Source organism: Engraulis encrasicolus, chromosome 9 (genome assembly GCF_034702125.1).
Source record: "Engraulis encrasicolus isolate BLACKSEA-1 chromosome 9, IST_EnEncr_1.0, whole genome shotgun sequence".
In the NCBI taxonomy this organism is placed as follows: Eukaryota; Metazoa; Chordata; class Actinopteri; order Clupeiformes; family Engraulidae; genus Engraulis; species Engraulis encrasicolus.
Genome location: NC_085865.1, coordinates 54,908,829 through 54,936,819, shown reverse-complemented (window position 1 = coordinate 54,936,819; position 27,991 = coordinate 54,908,829). Strand labels below are relative to the sequence as shown.

The 27,991-nt window shown below is 47.5% G+C and overlaps 1 protein-coding gene across 1 annotated transcript in view; it reads left to right on the top strand.

Moving 5' to 3' along the window:
* The window catches only part of dlec1 (DLEC1 cilia and flagella associated protein), a 54,176-nt gene extending 26,738 nt beyond the window's left edge, over nt 1-27,438 (top strand). Inside the window, exons 20-37 of the mRNA XM_063206354.1 lie at nt 108-218; nt 567-685; nt 990-1,169; nt 1,314-1,381; nt 1,624-1,775; nt 2,602-2,717; nt 3,056-3,126; nt 10,386-10,639; nt 11,694-11,843; nt 19,991-20,119; nt 20,276-20,370; nt 21,519-21,606; nt 23,575-23,715; nt 24,483-24,575; nt 24,832-24,993; nt 25,707-25,860; nt 26,515-26,608; nt 26,918-27,438. Of these exons, the coding sequence (XP_063062424.1) occupies nt 108-218; nt 567-685; nt 990-1,169; nt 1,314-1,381; nt 1,624-1,775; nt 2,602-2,717; nt 3,056-3,126; nt 10,386-10,639; nt 11,694-11,843; nt 19,991-20,119; nt 20,276-20,370; nt 21,519-21,606; nt 23,575-23,715; nt 24,483-24,575; nt 24,832-24,993; nt 25,707-25,860; nt 26,515-26,608; nt 26,918-27,029 (2,289 nt within the window). The 3' untranslated portion in view covers nt 27,030-27,438. The remainder of the gene's footprint in view (nt 1-107; nt 219-566; nt 686-989; nt 1,170-1,313; nt 1,382-1,623; nt 1,776-2,601; nt 2,718-3,055; nt 3,127-10,385; nt 10,640-11,693; nt 11,844-19,990; nt 20,120-20,275; nt 20,371-21,518; nt 21,607-23,574; nt 23,716-24,482; nt 24,576-24,831; nt 24,994-25,706; nt 25,861-26,514; nt 26,609-26,917) is intronic.
* The last annotated feature ends 553 nt before the right edge of the window (nt 27,439-27,991 follow it).

The window sequence follows — 27,991 nt, the reverse complement described above, 5'->3', positions numbered from 1 at the left end:
AGAGTAAGGACAGTTGGCGGGTTTGACATGATAAGTTGAAAATTTTAAAAATCCCCACTACACCACTGAATGTAATGTGATGTATTGTAATAATGTTATCTCTTCAGCTGCGTGGTAGGCAGGGCTCTCTGTGTTCGGTGGTCTTCACTCCAAGTTCAGGATCTCTGGCTGCACACGAGCAGAAAGACATCAGCGTCAGCTTCACAGCACACACTGAGGCAAGTATGACCTAATCACAGCCCTCACTCACTCATACAGACACACACACAGACAACACACACACACACACACACACACACACACACACACACACACACACACACACACACACACACACACACACACACACACACACACACACACACACACACACACACACACACACAGGCGAGTATCTCCTCACAGTTACAGCCCTCAGACACTGACACAAGTATCTCCCTGTCATGTTGGAGTGTGTGTGTGTGTGTGTGTGTGTGTGTGTGTGTGTGTGTGTGTGTGTGTGTGTGTGTGTGTGTGTGTGTGTGTGTGTGTGTGTGTGTGTGTGTGTGTGTGTGTGTGTGTTTCAGGAGGAGTTATCAGAGGTGCTGGCCCCGTGTGATGTGGTGGGCATGGCTCACCCTGTGGTGTTGGGCTTCTATGGCAGAGCTAGGACCCTCAGCGTCTCCTACACTCTACCTGGGGACAGGTAATCTACCCACCTGTCTATCTGTCTCCTAAACCCTACCTGGGGATAGGTAATCTGTCTTCCTTCCTGTCTGTCTGTCTGTCTGTCTGTCTGTCTCCTAAACCCTACCTGGGGACATGTAATCTGTCTGTCGGTCTGTCTCTCTCTCTCTGTCTCCTACACCCTGCCTGGGGACAGGTAATGCGTGTGTTCATTTGTCTGCGTGCTTACACCATGTGTCTGTCTGTCTGTCTTCCTGCCAGTCTTTCTGTGCTCTCGTGGTTTGTGGTCCTGTGTGGACCCTAATGTTCCTCTGTGTTGTTAGCACCCCTAGTGGTGACCAACCACTGGTGCTGGACTTTGGAGATGAGGTGCTGCAGGGGAAGCCCATCACACGACAGCTAGTGATGACCAATCACACGACTATTCCAGCCCCTTTCACTGTGGAGGCGGAGTACTTCATTGGCCGACCTCCTGCCCAAAGCTCAGAGGAGGCGGAGTCCAGGTAGAGAGTCACACAAAATTCATGATATTTTAAAAAGGCAAAACAGCACTTCTGAGGAAACGCTTAACTGCCCCTGTGTGATTTACTTAATGAAAGTCTTTTTGCTAAATGTGGCTACCCTCCCATTACTGCTATGTGTTTCAGGAGTTCTTACGTGAAGAGGCCCCTGACTCATATTCAAGCTAAGAAACTAAAGGAAAAGGCCCAGGAAGGTACAGACATTACATTACACTGCATTTCATTACACTTCATTACACGACATTGCATTACATCACATCACTTTTCTTTACATTACATTACACTGCATCCCATCACATTACTTAACTTTGCATTACACTACCTTATGTGTGTGTGTGTGTGTGTGTGTGTGTGTGTGTGTGTGTGTGTGTGTGTGTGTGTGTGTGTGTGTGTGTGTGTGTGTGTGTGTGTGTGTGTGTGTGTGTGTGTGTTGTAGACTTTGTGAAGAGCCTGCTGAGCCATGGGAGGGGAGCTGCGTTCCACATCCAGCCCAGCTGTGGCACCCTCGGACCCCACGAAGCCGTCACCCTCAACGTCACTGCACACACCAACATGTGGGGACACTACACAGACCTGCTCATATGCAAGGTGATGCTAACATGACATGACACTACAAACAGACCAGCTCAAATTCACGGTTAGCCGTTAGCATCATTACACTTTGCTAACCTATGCAGAAGTAGCTCAGCTGTATTATCTCATCTCTCTGGTCTCCACTGTAGGAGATCTCAGCGTGTCCTTCTCTCTTCCTTTTACTCCCTCGCTCTCTCTCCCCCTCTTTTGCTCTGCCTCTCGTCTCTTTTCCCTCCTTTCATTACTTACTTACACCTGCTGCCCAACTTTCGGCAAAGGCCATAAACAAGTTTCTCTCCCGTCATCACAATGCTGGGCCATCAAGTTGTCCCCAAGTATAGCCAGACCTCTTCACATCTGAATCTTTGTCACAATGCCAGTTGTTTCTTGGCTTGCCCCTCCTCCTTCCCCCCTTAGAGGGTTGCAGAAGAGGACCTGTCTTGCTGTGTTAGTTGCAGGTTTGAGAAGGCTATGGCCAGCCCACTTCCATTTTCCTTGGAGGATCTCTACTTTTACAGGCTGTTGTCCTGTTTGGTGACACAACTCCAGATTTTTGATGGGATTTAGCCAAAATACTCTTATAAACCTGAGGCAGGTATTGATGAAGATCTGCATTGTATTCATGGTGTTGGCTGTTGTCCTCCAGGTATCTGCGCCATACAAAGGTACTGGTATATGCTTCACCATGAAGTGAAAAATCCTGATTTTGATTTTGCGTGGCAGTTTAGACGATCCCCAGACATTCCTCAGCTGGTGCGAAAGAGCCAGATGGTCAGGTTAGGGGAGCTCAGCTCAGCATGTGACACGTCTTCTCTTCTCTCTGGTCCCCACTGTTCTGTAGGTGCGTGACCTGGAACCGACCCGAATCCCGCTGCAAATGGTGGTGACAGGATGCCCCCTCTACTTCCAGATGTCCGGACCCAAGCAGGATGACCAGAACCAGGGACCCATCATACGGTAATCAGAACGGGACTGTATCATATTGTAAGCAGATGCACAACCAGAACCAACGACCCATCATATGGCAGGCAAACACAGAACCATAGAGTCATTGTACAGTTAGTGGGATCAGTACCCAAAGCAGGTTATACGATAAGTATCCAACAGTAAGCAAGTTATATCGCAGAGAGAATGGAAAGGGAGAAGCTAGAGAATCTTTGGTTATACAGTTAGCATGACAGACCCAGTACGGAAAGCAGGTTTACACCCAGTATACAATGTGTTGCTGGGCTACTTGTTGGTCTGAGTTGTTTACTAGACTGATAAGGCAACACTACTGTATGTCTGTCCCGCAGGTTTGGAAGCCACGTGTCGGGTGGAGACACCATCTCACGTTCACTACGCCTGAACAACACCAGCCCATATGGTAAGGCATCTATGCCAGCCCTTAAGGGCTGTCCACACAGGCAAGGAAAGCGATTTGCGAGAAAGCGGAAAGCGAAAATGCGAATATTGCGGAAAGCGAAAAAAACGTCCACACCGGCGAAAAACATTTGCGGAGCGATTTTTCAGTTTTCCGCGTTCTATTTCGCTCTGTTTCCGCGATTGTCCGTCTGCGTGAATGCAAAGGGCCACTTCTGAAGATAAAGCGAGCCAATGATGATATTGTCTGATGCTTCATTGCACCCTCAATGGCCTGTAACTGTTAAGGATGCCGAGACACGTGAGCCTGAAGGCAAATGCCAAATTCAACATCCATGACGCCCTTATTCTCATTTATTTGCAGCAAAAAAAGTCAACAATTCTGGAATAATAGGCTGAAATGTTAAGCACAACTTCGGTTTTGCCCTTGTGGAGACATATCTGAAGGAAATGCATTTTAAGTCTGCTCGCTGCCAAACTCCCCACTCAACAAGTCAACAAGAAATCTGTAGTGCAACAAAGCCAGTTAGGCCTATCCATGATGTTTAATGTAGGCAGAATCCTTTCAAGCCGTGCTGACCAACGTGGTCATATGCTGTCTGCACATTCCGTTGCATTCATCTTCATACAGAGAAGGAATGGCTTGCTGTCGTCTCAACCAGTTTTCGACCCCCTGATCCCCCGAAAATATGATTTGGGAAATGTTGAAGGGGTCTCTAAATTATTGGCAAAATTATTTTTTTATTCATATAGAAATCGTGTGTATAGGCCCTAGGGGTTGTATTTGCATACCTTGAGTCACAAAGTGTCGTGTTTAGGCTACATAAGTTAAAATAAACCGATGTGACAACGAACAAGTCATCTTGCGCAACAGAAAGCCGTTGCGCGCACCGAGAAATAGATAGCCCATTAAAAAAATTATGTGTGGCCAGGTGTAATGTTTCATTGTTCTATCTGTTTTATGCACACACGCACACATACTCCCTCCTAGCGGATGGAGCACTGATAAGTGGACAGTGGACACGTTTGGGTTTTCATGCAGGAGCCCGAGGAAGAACAGGTGGAGGATAAATGAGGGGGGAAATGGCTACACAGTCGTTTTCACGTGGAGCGCTGAGAAGACGCGCGAGCTGTCTCATGGGGTATTTTGTAGAGAGCATATATGTTCTAGCTGTGGCTCAAGGCTACCATGTCAATTGTTTACATGGGTGCATCGAGTAAATGCCCAGTTACAACCGTTTCCACCGAAGCCAGAAGTTACTGCGGTCGTGCGTAACTGCACTTCCGACAAAAGGTAACCTCTGGAATATTTTGGAGAGCATACAAAAGTCCCCAAGGACAGTTAACGGCGCAGTGGTTGGCGCTCATGACTGCAAGTAAAATTACACCACTATCTATAGCATACTTCTAACAAAGTTTGCAAACATGGTCGCCCCATAGCCTACATTGCTGGCGGGACTTCCTTCCTTCCTTCCCATATTCTGCTGTTATTGTGACGCCAAAGTCACTGCACGTGAAACTCCCAGTTTACCAGCGAAATTGCGCAGCGGCACAGTGTAGGCTATATGTGACTAGTAGGCTAATGAAGCATCTAAATGGGAATATTCTGTAGGCGCACGCACACACACACACACACACACACACACACACACACACACACACACACACACACACACACACACCCTTCTTTCTCTCCCTCTCCTTTGAGCTGCTGTCTCAACCGATGAGAGACATAATAGCCTATTTCATTAGTGTTATTTATAGCCTACACAGTAAATTGTGTAGTGTTAAAATAACACTTAAAGAGTTAAAATTAACACTGTTCTAGTGTCTATTTGGTCCTGCTCCAGATCAGTGTTAAACACTGGTGTTAGATTTATAGTGTTAAGCTAACACTATAAAGAGTAAAGCAGTTTCGGGGAGCACCCTACTAACAATTTTTAGTTCTAAGAAGGTTCCTGGAACACAAGCCCTTGGTTCCAGTTTAGTTCTGGGTACGTCCCCAGAGTCATGTTTGGTTATTTTTCCGTTCTCACTTGGTTGGCAGGAAAGTTTAATGTTCGTTCCTAAAATGTTATAGGCCTATGTGTAGTTCCCATTCCATTCCCTTATTGTTCTCTCACTGTCACGTTATTCCTGTTCATGTCATGTTTGTTCCCTTGCCATTCCCATATGGTTCCCTTAATCTTGTTGGTTGCATATTTGGTTCCTTAGACATGCTCCTGATGTTCCCCCAACCTTGTTTATTATTGTGAATGTGTTTTGGTCCTGCCCCACTATCTCTCACCATAGTTGAGGTACCCTGATCATGGTAATTAAGCACCTCCCATCCTCCACCATGACTGAAACACCCTGCGCCTGGCATCAGTTTGCCACACTGCTCTCTTAAGATAATGTTTAAAGTTGTTGAAAAAATGTAAAATGTCTATGTTTAATAGATTAGTCTATGCTGCACTGCACCACAATGTGAAAGAAATATCAGCTGAGCATGTATGAACACAATCTAGTGGGGATTAATACCAAATGTTTTCCTTAATGAAGTTTAAAATATAACCATACCATCTACATCAAGTGCACAGTGGAGCAAGCAAAGTAACATGTGCTGTTACTGACTAGCTCACAAAGCAAGGCACAAGATGTAGCTAACAAATGCCATAAGCCAAAAGCGCCTTTAGCTTGCTTGCAAACATCAAGTGCACAATGGAGCAAACAATGTAACATGTGCTGTTACTGACTAGCTCACAAAGCAAGACACAAGATGTAGCTCACAAATTCCATAAGCCAAAAGCACCTTTAGCTTGCTTGCAAAGCAGGTAAACAAGCGCTATGCTGTGCCATGCTGACCAGCCAGCAGGCAGGCAGGCAAATATTTAAAGCACTGTGACAGTCCAGGTTTATATACAGGCTCAAGAGTACCATGTGACCAGATTGATTAGGAGTTTTTCAGGTGCAAGCAATTGAGTCATGATATACCAGCCCTAAGTAATTAGGTTTGGCCAGGCGCTGATGGACAGATTGGTTGTGAGGGGCCTGCTTGTTACCGGCAAAGGTGTAACATGATCTCAAGTTATTTCTTTCACTCAACACATCTTTTGTGTGATGTTGTGTGCACAGCCAAACCTTAGATCAACCCAACCAAGTTGAGTTAAATGAATGAAATGGAATAAATAAAAAAAAGATTGTGTACATGATTAAATCTGGAGGAAATAATGTTACTAATATGTAGACGTATATGATTTAATCGGGTGGACAGTCATCATTGCTTATGCTCTGAACAACACAGTATAAACAAAGTTGGGCAGACAAACTCCATCACCTCGAGGAGGCGGGGGCTCTCTGGAGTACTTCTAACTCCACACAATTTAACAACTTAATTTGTCACTGACACTGGAGAGCATCTCACTCCATTTGGTGTTGGAATTACTCCAATAGTGTTAATAAGCCTTAACACTGCAAAATTAACACTGGCAAATTTACTGTGTACGTTCGCTGTGGAAAGATAACGCGAAGCCTTTCTTCGTGCTTGTCATTGTATTGACCAGCTACTTTCAATAGGCCTTCTCCACGATGCAAATGTGCGCGTCGGCTACACGGATGATACCTGAAATGTTCATTAGATATGAAATATCCTAAGTGGTTACAAGAGGTCCGTGGTGGTAGCCTACTCTCGCTACGGGGTCCACGACCGCACAGGTTGTGCTCCTGCTTTCGAGATCTGCGCTCTCGGACAGACCCACACGCGCAAGTGCCCGACACAGATCACACAGCAGTCCTTTTCACCACCTCGTGAAGTGTTTAGACAATTTAATCTCGCTTGGAATTAGTGTAATGTAGCCTATCAGAAAGCGTAAGACATCCGTTGGACTCCTTTGCACGCAACAAGTTTTGAAATTATTTCTTAACGGTTATTTTTGCAGTTAGTCTATGCAAACAGTCCTTCCGCGCTCCCCCACCATCATTCGCCAGTTCGAGCTCAGTTTGAGAACTGCGCTGGAGCTGATGTCACTGTCAAGTCAGTGTCTGATTGGCCAAACCCCGTTTTTCGCTTGCGAAATCCGCCGTCAAAACAGACAGATTTGTTATTTTTTCTCCGCTGCGGATTTTCGCTTTTCGGTGTGCACAAAGTAATTAGAATACATTTGTTTGTTAATTTTGCGACTTTCGCTGCGAATATCCGCGCGGAAATTCCGCTCGGTGTGGACAGTCCTTAAGGGCTGTCCACACAGGCGAGGAAAGCGGATTTCAGCAAAAGCGGAAAGCGAAAATGCGAATATTGCGGAAAGCGAAACAAACGTCCACACCGGCGAAAAACATTTGCGGAGCGATTTTTCAGTTTTCCGCGTTCTATTTCGCTCTGTTTCCGCGATTGTCCGTCTGCGTGAATGCGAAGGGCCACTTCTGAAGATAAAGCGAGCAATGATGATATTGTCTGATGCTTTATTGCACCGTCAATGGCCTGTACCTGTTAAGGATGCCGAGACACGTGAGCCTGAAGGCAAATGCCAAATTCAACATCCATGACGCCCTTATTATCATTTACTTGCAGCAAAAAAGTCAACAATTCTGGAATAATAGGCTGAAATGTTAAGCACAACTTCGGTTTTGCCCTTTCGGAGACGGATCTGAAGGAAATGCACTTTAAGTCTGCTCGCTGCCTAACTCCCCACTCAACAAGTCAACAAGAAATCTGTAGTGCAACAAAGCCAGTTAGGCCTATCCATGATGTTTAATGTAGGCAGAATCCTTTCAAGCCGTGCTGACCAACGTGGTCATATGTCTGCACATTCCGTTGCATTCCTCTTCATACAGAGAAGGAATGGCTTGCTGTCGTCTCAACCATTCGACCCCCTGATCCCCCGAAAATATGAGTTGGGAAATGTTGAAGGGGTCTCTAAATTATTGGCAAAATTATGTTTTTTATTCATATAGAAATCGTGTGTAGGCTATAGGGGTTGTATTTGCATACATTAAGTCACAAAGAGTCGTGTTTAGGCTGCTACATAAGTTAAAATAAACCGATGCGACAACGAACATGTCATCTTGCGCAACAGAAAGCCGTTGCGCGCCCCGAGAAATAGATAGCCCATTAAAAAAAACTAGCCTATGTGTGACCAGGTGTAGGCTAATGTTTTATTGTTCTATCTGTTTTATGCACACACGCACACATACTCCCTCCTAGCGGATGGAGCACTGATGAGTGGACACGTTTGGGTTTTCATGAAACAGAAGCCCGAGGAAGAACAGGTGGAGGATAAATGAGGGGGGGGGGGGGTGAGGAGGGGGGGGGGGGGAAGGGGGGGGGGGGGGGGGGTGGCTACAGTCGTTTTCACGTGGAGCGCTGAGAAGACGCGCGAGCTGTCTCATAGGGTATTTTGTAGAGAGCATAGATGCTCCAGCCGTGGCTCAAGGCTACCATGTCAGTTGTTTACATGGGTGCATAGAGTAAATGCCCTAGTTACAACCGTTTCCACCGAAGCCAGAAGTTACTGCGGTCGTGCGTAACTGCACTTCCGACAAAAGGTAACCTCTGGAATATTTTGGAGAGCATACAAGTCCCCAAGGACAGTTAACGGCGCAGTGACTGGCGCTCATGACTACAAGTAACATTACACCACTATCTATAGCCTACTTCTAACAAAGTTTGCAAACATGGTCGCCCCATAGCCTACATTGCTGGCGGGACTTCCTTCTCCATATAGGCCTAACTAGTAAGCCTATCCCATATTCTGCTGTTATTTGATGACGCCACAGTCACTGCACGTGAAACTCCCAGCTTACCAGCGAAGTTGCGCAGTGGCACAGTGTAGGCTATATGTGACTAGTAGGCTAATGAAGCATCTAAATGGGAATATTCTGTAGAGTGTGCTATGAAAATGCTTACAACTCCTCAGAACTACTGTTTTTAATCAGTTAAGTTTAAGCTGGGACTATCAGCGTGCACACACAAGCGCGCGCGCGCACACACACACACCTTCTATCTCTCCCTCTCCTTTGACTTGCGCTGCTGTCTCAACCGATGAGAGACATAGCCTATTTCATTAGTGTTATTTATAGCCTACGTTCGCTGTGGAAATATAACGCGAAGCCTTTCTTCGTGCTTGTCATTGTATTGACCAGCTACTTTCAATAGGCCTTCTCCACGATGCAAATGCGCGCGTCGGCTACACGGATGATACCTGAAATGTTCATTAGATATGAAATATCCTAAGTGGTTACAAGAGGTCCGTGGTGGTAGCCTACTCTCGCTACGGGGTCCACGACCGCACAAGTTGTGCTCCTGCTTTCGAGATCTGCGCTGCCTCTCGGACAGACCCACATGCGCAAGTGCCCGACACAGATCACACAGCAGTCCTTTTCACCACCTCGTGAAGTGTTTAGACAATTTAATCTCGCTTGGAAGTAGTGTAATGTAGCCTATCAGAAAGCGTAAGACATCCGTTGGACTCCTTTGCACGCAACAAGTTTTGAAATTATTTCTTAACGGTTATTTTTGCAGTTAGTCTATGCAAACAGTCCTTCCGCGCTACCCCACCATCATTCGCCAGTTCGAGCTCAGTTATAGAACTGCGCTGGAGCTGATGTCACTGTCAAGTCAGTGTCTGATTGGCCAAACCCCGTTTTTCGCTTGCGAAATCCGCCGTCAAAACAGACAGATTTGTTATTTTTTCTCCGCTGCGGATTTTCGCTTTTCGGTGTGCACAGAGTAATTAGAATACATTTGTTTGTTAATTTTGCGAATTTCGCAGCGAAAATCCGCGCGGAAATTCCGCTCGGTGTGGACAGTCCTTTAGGGTGAGACATCCTCACTTGACATTACATTTTGTCTCTTCATTAAGAGAATCAGGGGTTATTTGGACTCTGGAGCGTGTGACCACCTCAACCACTGTCTCTCAGGATAGTTCATACACATAGACATAATTTGGCCTGCTCAAGAGATACCTTACTATTTTTTACATTTTACATTCTATTTAATATATTTATTCATTCAGTTATGACTAATAGTCCTTACTATTTTTATATGAAATTAAGTGTCTGTCAGTGTCTTAAATATGCAACGTCTCTAAATACGGAATGTCTCACCTGTCATACAGTATGTGTCTTTTGTGTCATACAGTATGTGTTCAAGACCAAAAGAAAGACTTGAAATGAAAAAAAATGATGGTGTAACCCCATGACCTTGGCGGAGGTTTGGACTCTCTGAGTGCTTCTAGTTCATTCATTCACTCATTCAATAAATAAATAATTTTCCCCTTTTCCTTGTAGACATCCGTCTGGACTGGGAGCCGTATAACCGTGTCCGTAGTGACCGCAAGCTGGTGGACATGCTGGTGGCGTACGGGGAAGCGTTTCCCCTCAAGGACGCCGACGGCAACCAGGTGCTATGGCAACAGGACACGTCCTCTGCTGACACGCCACGCCCACCCTGGGGCCGTAGCCATGGCGACACGCCCCGTACATCCCTGAGTGGCAGCCACACCGTCAGCTCGGAGTGCACCACCCCCTCCACCTCAACAAAGGTCAGTTCCTCTACGTCCACCCAGAGCCGTAGATAGAAAAGAGTTTTTGTGCTGCCATAGGATACCGCGGGAACTTCCACCGTCAAAAATGGCGGAGTAACTGACCATATGTGGTCAAATATGGCCCCATTCATCTTTGTATCTTTGTATCTCAGTATCTTTGGGGACTCTGAGCACACAATTTCAAGGGTCTGTGTAATTACTTGACCTAAAATGGTAACTTGTGTCAGGATAAAGCAGGGTGTATGCAGGGTTTTAAAAAGTATTAAAAGGTGATACATTAAAAATTCAACATTTAATGGCATTAAAAGTCGTAAATTTGCTCAAAAAGTATTAATTTTTGAAAAACGAGGTATTATTTTTTTTAGTTGCACCATTTTGATTTTAAAAATCTTTGTTTATTCACTGTTTATCACAGTTTTTCAAAACACCAGTGATTCGCACAACAGTAGCCACCTGACCTAGTTCATAGCAGACTTTTAAACAGCACTCTGGAATCGCACTGCTCCCTTTCGGGCGTCTTTTTGCAAAACACGAAAGTGTAATGTAATGTTTAGAAGGTAGAAATTACAAAAGATGTCTTGTTAATACTGGAATCGGAATGTCGTGCTGGTTGTAAAGAAAAATCTAAAAGGTAGAGAAAAAGGGTATTAAATGGTAGTAAATTGACTTCTAGATTGCTGTATATACCTTGTAAAAGCAGCACGGCCAAATTTGTAGAATTAGTACACATAACCTAGCAACACAAACCTATGGCAGAGATGGGGTTTGCTGGAACACTCGAAGCTAGCGTAACATTTCTGGAAATTCAAAATGGTGGACCATGGAGAAGATCCCCTTTTCATGAATGAAAAGTGAAAAGTCATAATGAATACTTAGAATTTGATGGTGGTGGTAAATAATCATGAAAAGGTAAAATTTGTGAATTGACAGCATGAAATCTGGAAATTAACTACTAAAAATATTACACAGTGCACCTTTGAAGAACAATGGGCAAATAAACTACGGCTAAAAACCTGTGATGTCCTGTGATTGAATTGTGTATGTTTGACAGGGGGACGAGGAGAGACCAGAGGAGGAAGAGGAGGAGATGATGAAGTCCATGGACCCCTCAGCTCCTCAGAGGAACCTCATCAGCGTTCTCATCAGACCTCATGAGGGGACCCCATCCGACTACCCATACTGCATCACTCCTCAGCAGATTGTATGTAGACTACACTACCCACACTGCATCACTTCTCGGCAAATAGTATGTAGACTATGTCAGAAGGCGGCGAACTCATTATTATAGTCCCAGGAGCACGAGTCAAACAAAGGTTTAAAAATATATCAAAAGTTTATTAAAGTTACAAGACTAAAAACGGACATAGAAAATTGGGCACCTTGAATGTTTCACAAAAATTCCAAATGCAATAAATAAATAAATAACAATTTTATACACAATCTACACCCCATGCAGAGTTAGTCAACACAGCAAAAATAGTAAATAGGCAAACCAGAACACTAAACTACTCACGGCAAACTTCAGTATAAATAGTAAAATGCACACAATACTACATACTAATGTCACAGAATAAATAGGTTAGTTCAGATGGCAACGTCCACAAAATAAATACAATCTTCACCAGTAATAACTCAAAATCAAAAGGGTATTAGAAAAGGAGTCTCAGAAAGTCACAGTCACCGCGCACGGCCAGTTAAGTCTTTCCTGTGGCGAGAAAGGGGCGTGGTTGACGCGGGGGTTCCCTTCAGGTGCGTGGCTTGCGGACGGAGCGAGTGACGTCACGGGGACTCCCGGAAACCGCTGGACCTCGGCAGAATGACAGACCAGGAATTAGCAACAGGTCACGTACGTGCAAGAAACAACTTCAAGCATAAACACACAGCGTTTGGAACTGGTACTTTCCTGTGCTAAAGCTGTTGATTGCCATATGGGGAGGCTCCGCGGCGTGGACTCAGAACACTCCCGACTCAGACAGGTCCTCCTCTGGATTCCCCTCGGCCTCGGCGTCGCGTTCGGTCCGGTGTTCGGTTGCGTGCGTTGTATAATAATCGGTGCAGCCAAGGGGGATCAGCAGCGGGGCCCAGAAGTCCACGTCGGTCGGGTGGCGAGGTCCACAGCTCAGACGAGGAAGCCAGCGGTCGGTTCCCGGGATTTGACGGTTCAGGTAAGTCTCTGTTCTATTTTTATGTCCGGTGGTGGTTCCGTGGATTGGATGATCAGGAGGTGTGGTAATTGTTCATGTCATGAGAATCACCTGCAGCAGCTCCTAGTCGCCTCCCCCCCAAATGTAAACAAACACACATGCAGGGTGACAGCACAGCAAATCACGTTGGCAAACAAAAACAAACACACGTGCAGATTTCACAGCAATACATGCTCAAGGTGCCCAATACAATTTCTCTGCAACTTCAAGGTGCCCAAAACAAACAAAAACACTATGGCGATACTGTAGCTGGGTCATCTCATCTGACATTTACCCCCCCACTTTAATGGTAGTCGTCCCGACTAAGTGTCTGCCTGGTACCTCAGCGGCCTTAGGCCCTGTGTGCTACGCTGGGAGCGACGGGGTTCTGGAGCTTCGGCTGGTTCCTCGGTCACATCGGGGGCTTCCTGGGTTTCCTCACGGGCTGTTTGGCTCGGCCTCGCATCCTGTGTTGGGCTGCTGGCCTGTGGGGCTGGCGCCGGTATGCTACTGGGTTGTGCGAGTGCTGCCGGGGCTTGCGTGGTTGGGCCTGTCCCCTCTGGGTCGAGGGGTCTTCTCCAGAACACCAGGGGTCGGTACCCGATGTTGTTCCATTGTTCACCCGCCTGCGCCTGATTAGGTGCAACTGCCGCAGGCCCTTGGTCATCACGGTCATCCTGAGGGAAGGATAAGGGGCATACACGCAGGTTATTTCTATGGGCTGTACGCACAGGACCTTCCTCACCTTCTGGTCTTATCAAGTAGACGGGGTGCCCAGGCCGCAGACGCGAAACCACAACGTATGGAGTTCGTTGCCACCGTGGGGCGAGCTTCCCAAATGCTCGGCGACGGAAGTGACGGAGGAGAACTCGCTCACCCACCTGTAGTTCTGTGGCATGGGCCCGTCGGTCCCGGCGGCTTTTGTCCCCCTGCTGCCTCTGCTGGGTGTGCTGCTGGACAGCCTGCCAGGTCTGGCATAGCACTTGGTGATGGGAGCGCACCCAGCCGTTGAGTGTTTGTTGGTCAGTGGATGGCCCAGCTTCATGTATCCAGTCGATGGGGAGTCGGGCATGCCTGCCGAATACTACATAGTAGGGTGTTAGGCCAGTGGTGCTGTGGGGCGTATTGTTGTAGGCTTGTATTAGGGAAGGTAACCTGCTAGGCCAATGCATATGGGTCTCTTCAGCCAATGTTCCCAGGAGTTTAAGAAGGGTCTGATTAAACCGCTCACAGGCGCCATTACCTTGCGGGTGGTATGCAGTTGTCCTTTTCTTCCGGCAGCCGTAGAGGGAGCAGAGCTGTTGGAAGAGTTCAGACTCAAAGGCAGCACCTCGATCGGACAAGATGTGTTCTGGGCTCCCATAGACCTGGAACAAGCTCTCCCATACTGCCTTTGCAGTGGTTGCGGCTGTCTGGTCCTTGGTGGGGACTACGATGGCAAACTTTGAGAACAGGTCAGTCATTACTAGCAAATAAGGGTAAGTATCTCCTGGGCGGCCCAGCGACAGGAAGTCAATGCCAACCATCTGAAAAGGGTAGGAGGTCTCTATTGGCACCAAAGGTGCCCTCGCTTCAGGCCCTGCTTTGTACAGGATACAGTGTGGGCAGGCATCTGCCCAAGCGGCCGAGTCACGTCTCATCCCTGACCAGAAGTAGCGCCTCTGGAGGATGGCAAAGGTCCTTTCCGCACTTGGGTGCCCCCCTCTCTCATGGTACTCCTGCCACAAAGCCTTGGCAGAAGTCTTTGGGACAAGAATCTGGCTACAGGGCTCAACATCTAGCCCAGTCCGGTCTTCCCTCCGTAGGACCCCCTGGGTCAGGGAAATCTTGTCCCAGTCCTTCAAGAGCTGTTGGAGGTCCAAGCTAGTTTGTGCGGCCTGTGCAGGGGATGGGGCGCCTCCCTTTTCTTTCCACGACATCAGCTGGGCCAGGTCGGGATCATCCTTCTGGATAGAATGCCAATGTGGCGGCCCACTGGTAGTCTCCGTCTCACCCGGCTCGGCCTCCACCACCCGGGTGGCTGCGTCAACTCGCTCCCCTTGAATTCTGGACAAGACATCCGCATTCCGATTGGAAGCTCCTGGTCGATACCGGATGGTATAGCTGAAGTTGGCCATTTGAGCGGCCCATCGTTGTTCAACAGCTCCGAGCTTGGCTGTCTGCAGGTGTACTAAGGGGTTGTTGTCTGTGAAGACTTCTACCTCCATACCCCACAGGTACTCCTTAAACTTCTCAGTCATTGCCCATTTAAGGGCCAACAGCTCGAGCTTGAAGGAGCTGTAGTTCTGGTCATTTTTCTCCGCTGGGTGGAGGCTCCGACTGGCATATGCGATAACTCGTTCCTTGCCGTCTTGGACCTGGGCCAATACCGCACCAAGGCCATCCAGGCTGGCGTCAGTATACAGCCGGAAAGGCAACTGGAAGTCAGCATATGCCAAGATCGGTGGGGATGTCAAAGCAGCCTTCAGTGTCTGGAAGGCTTGTTCACATGCTGGGGTCCATTGGATGGGCGCGGTCTTGGAAGCTGTTGCCGTACCCTGGAGGAGACCATGGAGCGGTGCAGCAATCTTCGCGAAGCCCGGGATGTAGCGACGATAGTATCCTACCAGGCCCAGAAATGACCTAACCTGGCGGACATTTTGTGGCGCTGCCCAAGACTGGATAACTGCGATCTTCCCAGGGTCTGTGGCAACTCCCTCCGAGCTCACGACATGGCCCAGGTAAGAGACTTGACTCTGGAACAGCTTGCATTTCCGTGGTTGCAACTTCAGCCCATGACTATGCAGCCGCTGGAAGACTTGGTCCAGGTCCTGGAGGTGTTGGTCGAAACTGGACGAGTATACCACGACATCATCAAGGTATATTAATAAGGACTCATTCAGGAATTCTCCTAGGCAGCGCTGCATAAGCCTTTGGAAAGTTGCAGGTGCATTGCAGAGGCCGAATGGCATGCGCTCAAATTCATACAGTCCCATAGGAGTTGCGAATGCGGTCTTCTCCCGGTCGCGCTCGTCCACCTCCACCTGCCAGTAGCCACTGGCCAGATCCAGGGTAGAGTACCACTGGGCACCCTTCAGGCTGGTCAGCGACTCCTCGATGCGGGGGAGGGGATATGCATCCTTGTGGGTGACTGCATTGAGCTTCCGGTAGTCTGCACAAAAGCGCCACGACCCGTCCTTCTTCTTGACCAGCACAATCGGCGCTGCCCATGGGCTGGAGCTCTCCCTGATGACCCCGCCTTCCAGCATGTTCTTCAGCAGGCTCTTGAGTTCTGAATACAGCGTCGGTGGCACAGGTCGGTAGCGTTCACGACTCGGGGGCGCCGTACCCGTGGGGATCTGATGTTTCACTGCGCTGGTCCGTCCGAAATCTTCATCATGTTGGGCAAAGATGTCCTCCCATTTTTGCAGGAGTTGGTGTAGCCGCTGGCGTTGGTCCGGGGTCAGAGCCATCCCCTGATCTTCCATGAGCGAGGTTATGGCTGGGGGGCTGGCCTGGACGGTACTGACACCCACTTCCACTACACCAGGGCTGCCTGGGGTAAGAACGAGATCTCTGTGTCCTGCGATATCCTCTGGCCCTACGGGGGTGGCGGTAGCGAGCGGCCGACGCTGGGGGACCTCCACCGGGAATGGATTCGGGTTGCAGATCCGTACTGGTACCCGTCCGTCTTGCACTTCGGCCAGGGTGTGGGCTGCTCTCCAGCTGAACTCCTCCTCTGTCAGTGGCTCGATTAGCATGGCGCAGTTAGACTTTGGTGTGCCGTTGCTCACCTGACACCACAACATCATCTCGGTCTGTGGGGGTATAATCACAGAGGGCTGTCTGGTTAGTTTCACTACCCCACTGTCTAAGGATGTTGGCGCCCTCTGTTGTACTTGTCTACATACCGCGAAGGCCTTCTCCCAGAGGCTACCTGCTTCAGGGGCAACCGAAGCACGGAAAGCAACAACCCCCGGGTGGACCCCCTCCATCAGTTCCTTCCAGCATTCGGTTATCACATTCATGCCCAATACTGCCCGGTCACTGCCTAAACACTCATCATTCACAATTATTGCACCTTTATTTGGAATATGTACTCCTCCTACCTTAAAATCCAAGATGGCATAGCCGATGTAGGGGATCTGGAGTCCATTAGCAGCCTTCAGAGTCAGCCAGCTGGGTTTGTCGATGGTATTGACAGCCAGGTCTTGGAGTCGAGTCTTGAACAGGCTCTCGCTGAAGAGTGTTACTTGGGAGCCTGTATCTAAGAGACATTGGATCGTCTTGCCATTAACTTCCACCTCCACTCCTGGGCACCTACCGACGAGATTGGGCTTGGACACTGTGTCACCATCAGACTCCTTCACCCCCGTCACGCCTTCCCCCGTGACGGGGTTTACTAAAAACCCTGGCGTTGGCGGCGTTTGGGGCAGTGACGTTGCACGTGGCCGGCCTCTCCACAGTCCAAGCATATTGGACGGCCTTGGGCATCCCATTGGTACGGCCTAGCTGATGGGCCTGGACGGCTTTGGGCATCCCATTGGTACGGCCTAGTTGATGGGCCTGGACGGCCATGGGCATCCCATTGGTGTGGCCTTGCTGACGGGCCTGCTCGGCCACCTGGTGCAGCTGGGGGATTGTGCTGCATCCCGGGCGCAGTAGGTGGAGTGGTTGGTGGTGTACTGTGGCGTGGTTGAGCCCGCAGTTCCTCCACTATCTGGGCGCTCATGGTCTTCAACTGTGTTGCTAGCTCGTCTCGAAGTTCAGTCTTCAGGCTTTCTCTCAGTTCTTCCAGGTCAGATTGGCGCCCAGCCCTTGGGGGTGGTGCTACAAACTTGCTGCTCACTGCCTGGACATGGGCTTCTGTCGAACCAGCATCCAGCTCTTTCTCCAGCGCTCGGGCCTCCTTTAAAGCCACCTTGAAAGTGAGGGTTTCGTCTCGTCGTAGCAGCCGCTGTAGTTCTTGCCGGGTAGGTCCAGCCCGCAGGCCTAGCACAAATTGGTCGCGTAGTAGTGCGTCTTCATCTCGGCCAGCGTCTTGGTCTGTAGCGCGCCACCGGGCATGACTCTCTCGTAGTCGTAGGCCAAATGCACTGGCAGTCTCCTCTTCCTTTTGTCTGCATTTGTAAAAAGCAATTCGTCGCTGGGCATTGGAGGCAGAGTCCCCAAATACTTTCTCAAGGGCCTTAATGACTGTTTCACCATCCACCCGGTCCACATCTGACAGGAGAGCTGCTTCTCTTCTGGCATCCCCATCCAGTGCACTCAGGACGAAGTCCACTTGCTGTTGGTTACTCAGTGGTTGCGCCCGTAGCATGGCTCTCGTCTGAGTTTCCCATTCTCGGAACTTCTGTCGCTCCCCAGCAAACTTTGGCACCCATGGCACGCTGAAAAACCAAGGCATCATCAGTGGGGACATAGGCGGAACATTACCCCCAACATTTCCCTGATTACTACCACTCTGTTGACCCGTGCCAGTGGGACCCTGCCGGACTACGCCATTATTTGAAGTGTCAGAAGGCGGCGAACTCATTATTATAGTCCCAGGAGCACGAGTCAAACAAAGGTTTAAAAATATATCAAAAGTTTATTAAAGTTACAAGACTAAAAACGGACATAGAAAATTGGGCACCTTGAATGTTTCACAAAAATTCCAAATGCAATAAATAAATAAATAACAATTTTATACACAATCTACACCCCATGCAGAGTTAGTCAACACAGCAAAAATAGTAAATAGGCAAACCAGAACACTAAACTACTCACGGCAAACTTCAGTATAAATAGTAAAATGCACACAATACTACATACTAATGTCACAGAATAAATAGGTTAGTTCAGATGGCAACGTCCACAAAATAAATACAATCTTCACCAGTAATAACTCAAAATCAAAAGGGTATTAGAAAAGGAGTCTCAGAAAGTCACAGTCACCGCGCACGGCCAGTTAAGTCTTTCCTGTGGCGAGAAAGGGGCGTGGTTGACGCGGGGGTTCCCTTCAGGTGCGTGGCTTGCGGACGGAGCGAGTGACGTCACGGGGACTCCCGGAAACCGCTGGACCTCGGCAGAATGACAGACCAGGAATTAGCAACAGGTCACGTACGTGCAAGAAACAACTTCAAGCATAAACACACAGCGTTTGGAACTGGTACTTTCCTGTGCTAAAGCTGTTGATTGCCATATGGGGAGGCTCCGCGGCGTGGACTCAGAACACTCCCGACTCAGACAGGTCCTCCTCTGGATTCCCCTCGGCCTCGGCGTCGCGTTCGGTCCGGTGTTCGGTTGCGTGCGTTGTATAATAATCGGTGCAGCCAAGGGGGATCAGCAGCGGGGCCCAGAAGTCCACGTCGGTCGGGTGGCGAGGTCCACAGCTCAGACGAGGAAGCCAGCGGTCGGTTCCCGGGATTTGACGGTTCAGGTAAGTCTCTGTTCTATTTTTATGTCCGGTGGTGGTTCCGTGGATTGGATGATCAGGAGGTGTGGTAATTGTTCATGTCATGAGAATCACCTGCAGCAGCTCCTAGTCGCCTCCCCCCCCAAATGTAAACAAACACACATGCAGGGTGACAGCACAGCAAATCACGTTGGCAAACAAAAACAAACACACGTGCAGATTTCACAGCAATACATGCTCAAGGTGCCCAATACAATTTCTCTGCAACTTCAAGGTGCCCAAAACAAACAAAAACACTATGGCGATACTGTAGCTGGGTCATCTCATCTGACAACTACACTACCCATACTGCATCACTCATTGGCAGATAGTATGTACTTAACAACCCATCACTTTTCAGCAGATAGTAGTCCCATTCGAGTCCATTTTTTGTCGATCGTTGACTGCATACCACGTTAGCAAGAACTCGCCATCATGGCATGGGTGGTGCTAAGACAGTGTATTTGAAGTTGAACACAAACACGAGTAGTGAGTAGTGTGTGTTGTAGTTGCAGGTGTGTAGTAGTGAGTAGTGTGTGTTGTATTTGCAGGTGTGTAGTAGTGAGTAGTGTGTGTTGTTGTTGCAGGTGTATAGTAGTGAGTAGTGTGAGTTGTAGTTGCAGGTGTATAGTAGTGAGTAGTGTGTGTTGTAGTTGCAGGTGTGTAGTAGTGAGTAGTGTGTGTTGTATTTGCAGGTGTGATATATTGGTTTGGCTGTATAGTGAGTAGTGGTGTGTGTTGTAATTGCAGGTGGTTCCTGCAGGGGGCAGCAGCAGTATGCACGTGTCCTTCACACCCCTCACCCTCTCTGGGGCCACGCCCACCCACGAAGGCACCTGCGACGGATTCGCTCTTGGGTTCATGAGCCTCGACTCCAAGGTAGAGACATGCTCACACACACACACACACACACACACACACACACACACACACACACACACACACACACACACACACACACACACACAGGTGTGCTAGGGGAGTTGTGTGCATGTGTGTGTCTAACTGTGTAATGTGTCTGTACCTGTTCCACAGGTAGCGTTAGGTGTTCCAGGGAAGGTGTTTCGTCAGCAGGGCCACCAGGTGGAGCCACTGAGGCTGGAGTTGCATGCCGCCGTACGACCAGCCAGGTCAGGCAGAGACCAGTAAAATATTACTTTATTACATTACACACACATATGTAATATATTAACCACACAATCAGCCAGGTCAGGCAGAGACCAGTAAAATATTACTTTATTACATTACACACATACAACATACAAGTCACTCAGAGAACATCCGCACACTGTTGCTGCTCACCGATTTATTGAACACAACGTTTCGACCTCAGGCGGTCTTCGTCAACCTATACACCTGACGAAGACCGCCTGAGGTCGAAACGTTGTGTTCAATAAATCGGTGAGCAGTAACAGTGTGCGGATTTCCTTTCTTCCTTTACGCACATTTGTTTGATCCAGCACCTGTTTTACTGGATGTGCGCGCATCACCTACACTACTTATGCACTCAGACATTATTACTTAATCATACATTACGCACATATATAATTTATTGGCTATCAGTCAGGCAGACTATTACAAAATTACACTTTAATTACACAGATCAGTAATATATTAGCCATACAACTCGCTATGTTACTCAGAGACCATTACAGCATGACTTTATTATTTCACTACTAATTACATTGCCCATATATAATTATTAGCTTTGCCAAGGAGGTTATGTTTTTGGTCGCATTGGTTTGTCTGTCAGCAGGATAACTCAAGAAGTTATGCATTCATTTTGGATGAAATTGTGTGGAATTGATGGAAATGACAAAAGGAACAAGTGATTTCATTTTGGTGGTGATCCGAATCACGATCTGCATCCAGGATTAAAAAAAAAAGATTCTTCACCACTGTGAGATAGGGTGAATTTTGATATTCCACAAAACAAAGGAAGGTGTAACATAGTCAAATGTTCTATGATATCTTCCTCGGCAGAGGTCTGCACTCTCTGAGTGCATTTGTAGTTAGACCATATAAGAGGCTCTTGTTACTGTATAAGCTTATACTCTATTTACTACATATTGTAGCGATTACTCAGAGATTCTGTCTCACCGACACTGTTGTTGCAAGAAAACATACTACACACATTAACTATGAAATTACTGTGTAATACTACACTTTAACTTTGTAATTACTATGTAATTAACTATGTAACTGTATAATAATAATACTCTTCCCCTATGTGTGTGTGTGTGTGTGTGTGTGTGTGTGTCTGTGTGTGTGTGTGTAGTCTCCAAGTGCAGATGGATGAGGAGGGGGGTGCGTTAGAGTTCCATGCCGTAGCTAGTGACTTGGTGCAGGAGGACTCTGAAGACACGGTTGGTTTGAATAGCTGAATAGTTTTTGTCCACATTGAATCCATTGATTCTGCCTTTTTTGCATTAAGCATGCTAGACGCAAATCCATCAGCATTCAACGTCAATGTGACGCTAAACAGACAGCGTAAAAAAAGAACTGAAAAAGTCACATATAAGCGCAAATTGCTAATTCAGTTGTGCTATTGAAAATAATGCGATGGGATCAATTTTTTTGCGTTCACTTGGTTATATCACTTGCAGTTAGGTGTAACATGTAACAATAACAGGCTTAAGTAACAGAGCTTAACTACATATGAACTCCACATTGACTGCATATACTGTACATCACCATGGGCCTCATTTATAAAACTTTGCGGAAGAAATGCGCCAAAAGATGGCGCACGCACGAAACTCAGGATGTGCGTGCGCAAGAAAGTATTCAGATTTATAAAGCAAGGCGCACGCACGTTCCACGTCGATTTCCCTTTATAAATCCCAACTGACTCTGAAGTTGCGGCATATGTGCGCACCTGTGGACACACCCATAATTATCTATGAATATTCAGTGAAACGCCCAAAATGAATATTTATATCTGTGGACGGCGTGCGGAAAGCAGACGAGATAGCCTATTTACCACATGTGGAGCAAACCGTTTTATTAGATAGGCCTAGAGAACGTTGGGCAATGTGGAACAGTTAAGTTTGGGAAGTGTACAAAAAACAAAATCCCTCGAATTGCAGCATGTGGACGGTTATGTTCTCAAAAGTCACGCTATACCAGAAATAAAAATAAATAAAATAAGTATGGCATGGACATGAACCTACCAAGTCATGGACATGTACTAATTGAGTTGTGAACAAGGGGAAAAATAGCTGCGTCAAGGGAACATCTCACATGGCATGTCCCCATGTGAAATTCACTGGTAGAAAATCTATTCGCCGTCTCATGGCACCTCATATGCAACGGGTTTACCGTTGGTCACTGCGCGCAGCTGTCTGCTTTCAGTTCAAAGCGACGCCCCAACTGTCGATCGACACATCCACCGACAGCATGACATCTATGGGCATTTTCTAGTCTGTATTTATTTAATGTGTGTATTATAAACGTGCATTATCAGTCTATTAAGCCAGCAGTCTTAGAAATGCACACCTCTGCTCATTTGCTGACGAACCGCATGAAAAAGAAATGGCATGCAACAACAGAAACGAAGCTGTCCTCAGTATGGCACTTGGCTGTATGCTTGTCTGTATGCCGAATGGCTGAGAAAATCAACCATTATCTTTCTATTAGTAGGCCTGCAGCTGCACGTGGGACTCGAGCAGATGATTCTGCACCTGGCTTAAATGTTGGCGTAATTCCTTGCAGAGTCGGAACGCACACACGAGTATAGCCTACACGTCAGTGGTCGGAACGCACACACGAGTATAGCCTACAGATATACTGGAAAGGTCTGTGAGTGATTAGGGTATTTCCAAATGTAATGTACCCTAAATGTAAAATTCGAAGCGTCGCTTACTTCCTTACAAAACATGCATGGATAGGCCAGGCAGGCCTACTATTTATTTTCCACCATTAGCAAACAAATAACAATCACGTTTTTCGTTGCGAAATGGATTAATGTTAAAGTGGCTATCGTGACACGTGACCTCCGTTTTTTCCCCTACCAATTTCGGGTCGTTCTTCCAGCTACCTCCCGAGGTCGCGCTTTCCGCGTTTGATCCTTTGTTTAGGGCGTACGCATGGGTAAAACTTTGCGTGGAGCTGCGCATGTTTACCGCCAAGTTCTTTTTCTATAAATACCAAACCTTGCGGTGAACTTGGCGTGCGCAGTCTTTTGTGCGTACGCACCCGTTATAAATGAGGCCCCATGTGTTGTCTGTAGAACTCAGGCTGCACTACTGTATGTGTAGAGCCACACGCACTTCCTGTGTGGTAGTGGCAGCTGATTGGCCAGCTCTGATGTATTGTCCCACCCTCCTCCTCTGCAGTTAGCTGTGGGGCAGGAAGTTAGGGTGAAGCAAGAAGTGTTGGTGGTACACTCTCTGCTTCTGAGGAACACCTCGCAGATGGCGCTGGCATTCCGCCTCAGTGTCCCGCCCCCCTTCTCAGTCATCCAACCACGCACTCAGGTGACCAGACAATCTCTTTCATGCTCTTTCTCCTCGACTTTCCCTCTTTTCAGTCGTCCTACCACCTACTCAGGTGGTCTCTTCCACTCTCCTCCTGTTCTTCTCTCCTCTTCCCTATCTTCTCCTCTCCTCTCCTCTCCTCTCCTCTCCCTCAGCATCCCACCCCCCTTCTCAGTTATCCACCCAGGCACTCAGGTGACTAGAAACAGCTCTCCTACAAACTAGTCTGTTTCATCACCTCTCCTTTCCAACGTTTTCCTCTCCTCTCCTGTTGTCCTGTTGTGCAATCGCACACCCAGGTGACCAGACAGGCTTTCTCTCCTCCTCTCGTCTCCTCTCCTCTCCTGTGCCTCAGTGTCCCGCCCCTTCTCAGTCATCCACCCACACACTGGGGTGACTAGAAACACCAGAGTCCTCTCCTCCAAACAACTGTTTTCCTCTTGTCCACTCCCCTCCTCTATCCTCTTCTCTTCTCTCCTCCTATCCTCTTATATCTTCTCATCTCCTCCCCTCTATCTTCTTCTCTTCTCTCCTCTCCTCTTGTCCACTTCTCCCCCTTCTCAGTCATTGATCCAATCACACACCAAGGTAACCAGACATTCCTTCTCTTCTCCTCTTCTCTCCTCTCTACTCTTCTCCCCTCTCCTCTCCTCTGCTCTCTGTTTTGTGTTCTCCTAGAAGCATAAAAGAATACATTGTTATTTGCATCATGCATTACAGTATGAAGTATAACATGTCATACTTCTCTTCACCTCATTTCTCCTTAGCCACGCCTCTCTCGTACACCCACTGCCCATAGCCACGCCCACAGCTCCGCCGAGAGCCAACCGCTCACACTCAAACCCCAGACCAGCATGCAGGTGAGGAACCCTCCCCTCCTCTCCTCTCTCCTCTTCCTCTCCTCATATCCAAGACCAGCTTGGAGGTGAAGACCTCTGTTCTCCTCTCCTCTTCTCTCTCCTCTCATGTCCTCTCTCCTCTTCTTTTCTCCTGTCTTCTTCTTTTCTCCTCTCCTCTCTCATCTTCTTTTCTCCTCTCCTCTCACCCCAGACCAGCATGCAAGTTTAGAAGTCCCTTGTTGCGTGGTCAGTGTTAACAGTGGGTTCTGATTGGCAGGTGACGTTGGCGTTCCACAGCTCTCCATCCCTATTGGCCTATATGGGGAAGCCCAATTCTGAGCTTCCGGACTCAGTGTGTGTGCAGCGCGGGATCTCAGGAGAGTCCAAACTACGCTTCACTCACCACCTAGTGGTGGAGTACAGCAACAGCAGTCAGCAGGTCTTACACACAACACACACACACCCACACACACAAACACACACACACACACACACACACGCACGTACGCACGCACGCATGCACGCACGCACGCACACACACACACACACATGTAATAGTCATCACTGTCATCTACTCATCACTGAAAATGCATGCACGCACACACACACACTTCCCATGTCACTTCTGCAACACCACAACTTCTTACCTCCGGCAAGGAGGTTATGTTTACGGTAGCGTTGGTTTGTTTGACTGTATGTATGTCTGCCTGTTGGTCAACTCAACAACTTGTGAATGGATTTGAATGGAACTATGTGGAGTTGTTGGAAATGACCCAAGGAACAAGTGATTAAATTCTGGTGGTGATCCGGATCACGAACCGGACCAGGATTTTTTAAAAGATTCTTTACCATTGCTAGCGTACAAATGTAGACACCCCTAGTGACCATAAATTGAATTGCGGGACAGGGCGAATGTTGACATTCCAGTTTCTAACTCCACAAAAAGAAGGAAGAAAGACGGGTGTAACATAGTCCAATGTTCTATCAAACAGCTTCCTTGGCGGAGGTCTGCACTCCACTCTCAGCACAAATGCACAAAGTAAAAGCTAACCAAGTGTTTGTGTGTGTGTGTGTGTGTGTGTGTGTGTGTGTGTGTGTGTGTGTGTGTGTGTGTGTGTGTGTGTGTGTGTGTGTGCGTGTGCGTGTGTGCAGACAGTGCCCCTAGTGGCCTGGCTCAGCGTTGCGTCGCTGCAGCTCTCCAGCAGCGCTGTAAACTTCGGCACCTGCTACGTGGGCCAGACGCAGGTCAAGGAACTACAACTCAGCACCCGAGGAGCCTCCTGCAGCTACTGGAACGCAGCCATAGGTGAACTAATGCATTATGGGGAACGTAGTCCATAATGAGATGATGGACCATTGTAAACAGCTCCTGGGAAGTTCATGAAACTAATCCCAGATTGCACTTTGAGCAGAAGTGTCAAAAGTAAAAGTAAATGCCTGGTGTAACTACAACACTAGCACCTGATATTCTATAGCTGTTACACCATTTACACCATTGCACGTAGTGCCATAGACTGTGTTGTTACTGAAGAACATTAAAAACCTAACAAGAGCCTAAACTTAATTCAACCAGCGCAGAGTCAGTTGATGGTAAGACAAGTACACAGGTCTATCGGTTACTCGGATACAGTACCTTATTGTAAGGAAACTGTGACTATCTATTTTTCCTTTTACTTTTGACACCTCTGACTTTGAGTATACAGCAGCTCAGGGATACAGAGGTCAGTGGTTCTGTTGCTGTGGGACTGTAAGGTGGTGAATGGATTCTGTCAGTATGGAAACCAATTGTTGAGATTTCTGCAACTATGGCAATAAATGGGGCAGGGCTGTGGCCTAATGTTTAAAGAGGTGGTCTTAAGATTAGAGGGTTGCAGGTTCGAATGCCATCATTAATAATAATCTGTAATCTAAATATGAATTGTAGGATGTTGAGTGATGAGTTGTGTTACCATGGAAACAGATGGTGACAGCAGTGTGTTCCGAGTGAGTCCTGACTGTGGAGTTCTGCGGCCAGAAGAGAACACACACACACTAGAGCTCAGCTTCACTCCCAGGTAACACACACACACACACACACACACACACACACACACACACACACACACACACACACAGCACAAAGAGCACAGCTTCACTCCCAGGTAACACACACACACCACACACTAAAGTAGGCCTACAGCTCAGCTTCACTCCCAGGTAACACAAACACACACTAGAGCACAGCTTCACTCCCAGGTTACACACACACACACTACAGCTCAGCTTCACACCCAAGTGATAGCCCCCAAGTATGTGTGCATCTATGATATCAATTTCCAGAGTGCATGTGTCAGTCAGCCTCTAACTGTCATCGTCTCCCATAGCAACCCAGAGAACTTCATCGCCACGGTGACGCTGAGAGGGCAGCTGGGGGAGGAGCCAATCACGCTGCAGCTGCAGGGATGTGGGTCACGTGACGAGAGACACATGCACTAACACACACACACACACACACACGCCAAAATGCATAGAGCATCATGAAATAGATCTTGTTTGGAATTCTCCACGGTCATCTCTCATTCATCTCCAGTCAGCAATGTGTGTGTGTGTGATTTTCTTTTTTTTTCATATTGTGTTTTACACATTCAATTGTGTAACACACATTTAGGTTTGTAGTATTTCTGTAAAGGATCGAGTGACTGAAATATTACCAATGAGGCAAATACAATATCAAAATGAAATGTTTTATTTTAACGATTGATATTAGCAGCACTGATTTGTACAGAATTTGTACAGATTTGGAGGACAACAAATAGTCTAGCTGGACAACATTTAGACTAAAAACTTAAGAGCTGTAACAGTTTATTGGGGTGAAAAAATAAAGAGACAGCAGCTTCTTCCAACATCCTTCTGCCTCTGTGTTGTTATTTGGCTACTCTGCCATACATTACATTACATGGCATTAACACTTATCCAAAGGGACTTACAGTTATTATTCTACAGGGTATTGGTTACATTCCCTGGACCAATGTGGGGTTTGGTGCCTTGCTCAAGGGCACTTCACAAAGGCAGTTCAGTGACTACACCAACATTGAAGCTGACAAAAATGCCTTCAAAGTTTTCATACTGGCCAGCCAAACACATTGCAGGTCCAACAGCCTCAAAGAGTAGAAACACAAGGGATATTATCACCACTATTGTGCCTGCACTGTGTTTGACTGGCCCCTACGAAAACTTTGAAGGCATTTTTATCAGCATAAATGTTGACGTCGTTACTGCACTTTTGCTGCACTGATGGAGACTACAGACACCCACATGTCAACTCCCATAGAAAAGATGCTGGCAGCCCAAGCAAATGACACTAAAATCATATTTCATAACATCTTCATACTCCACCACCCCACAGATCTCTGATCACACAAAAAGCATCATTAAATGTGTCATCTAAAATTTTGTGC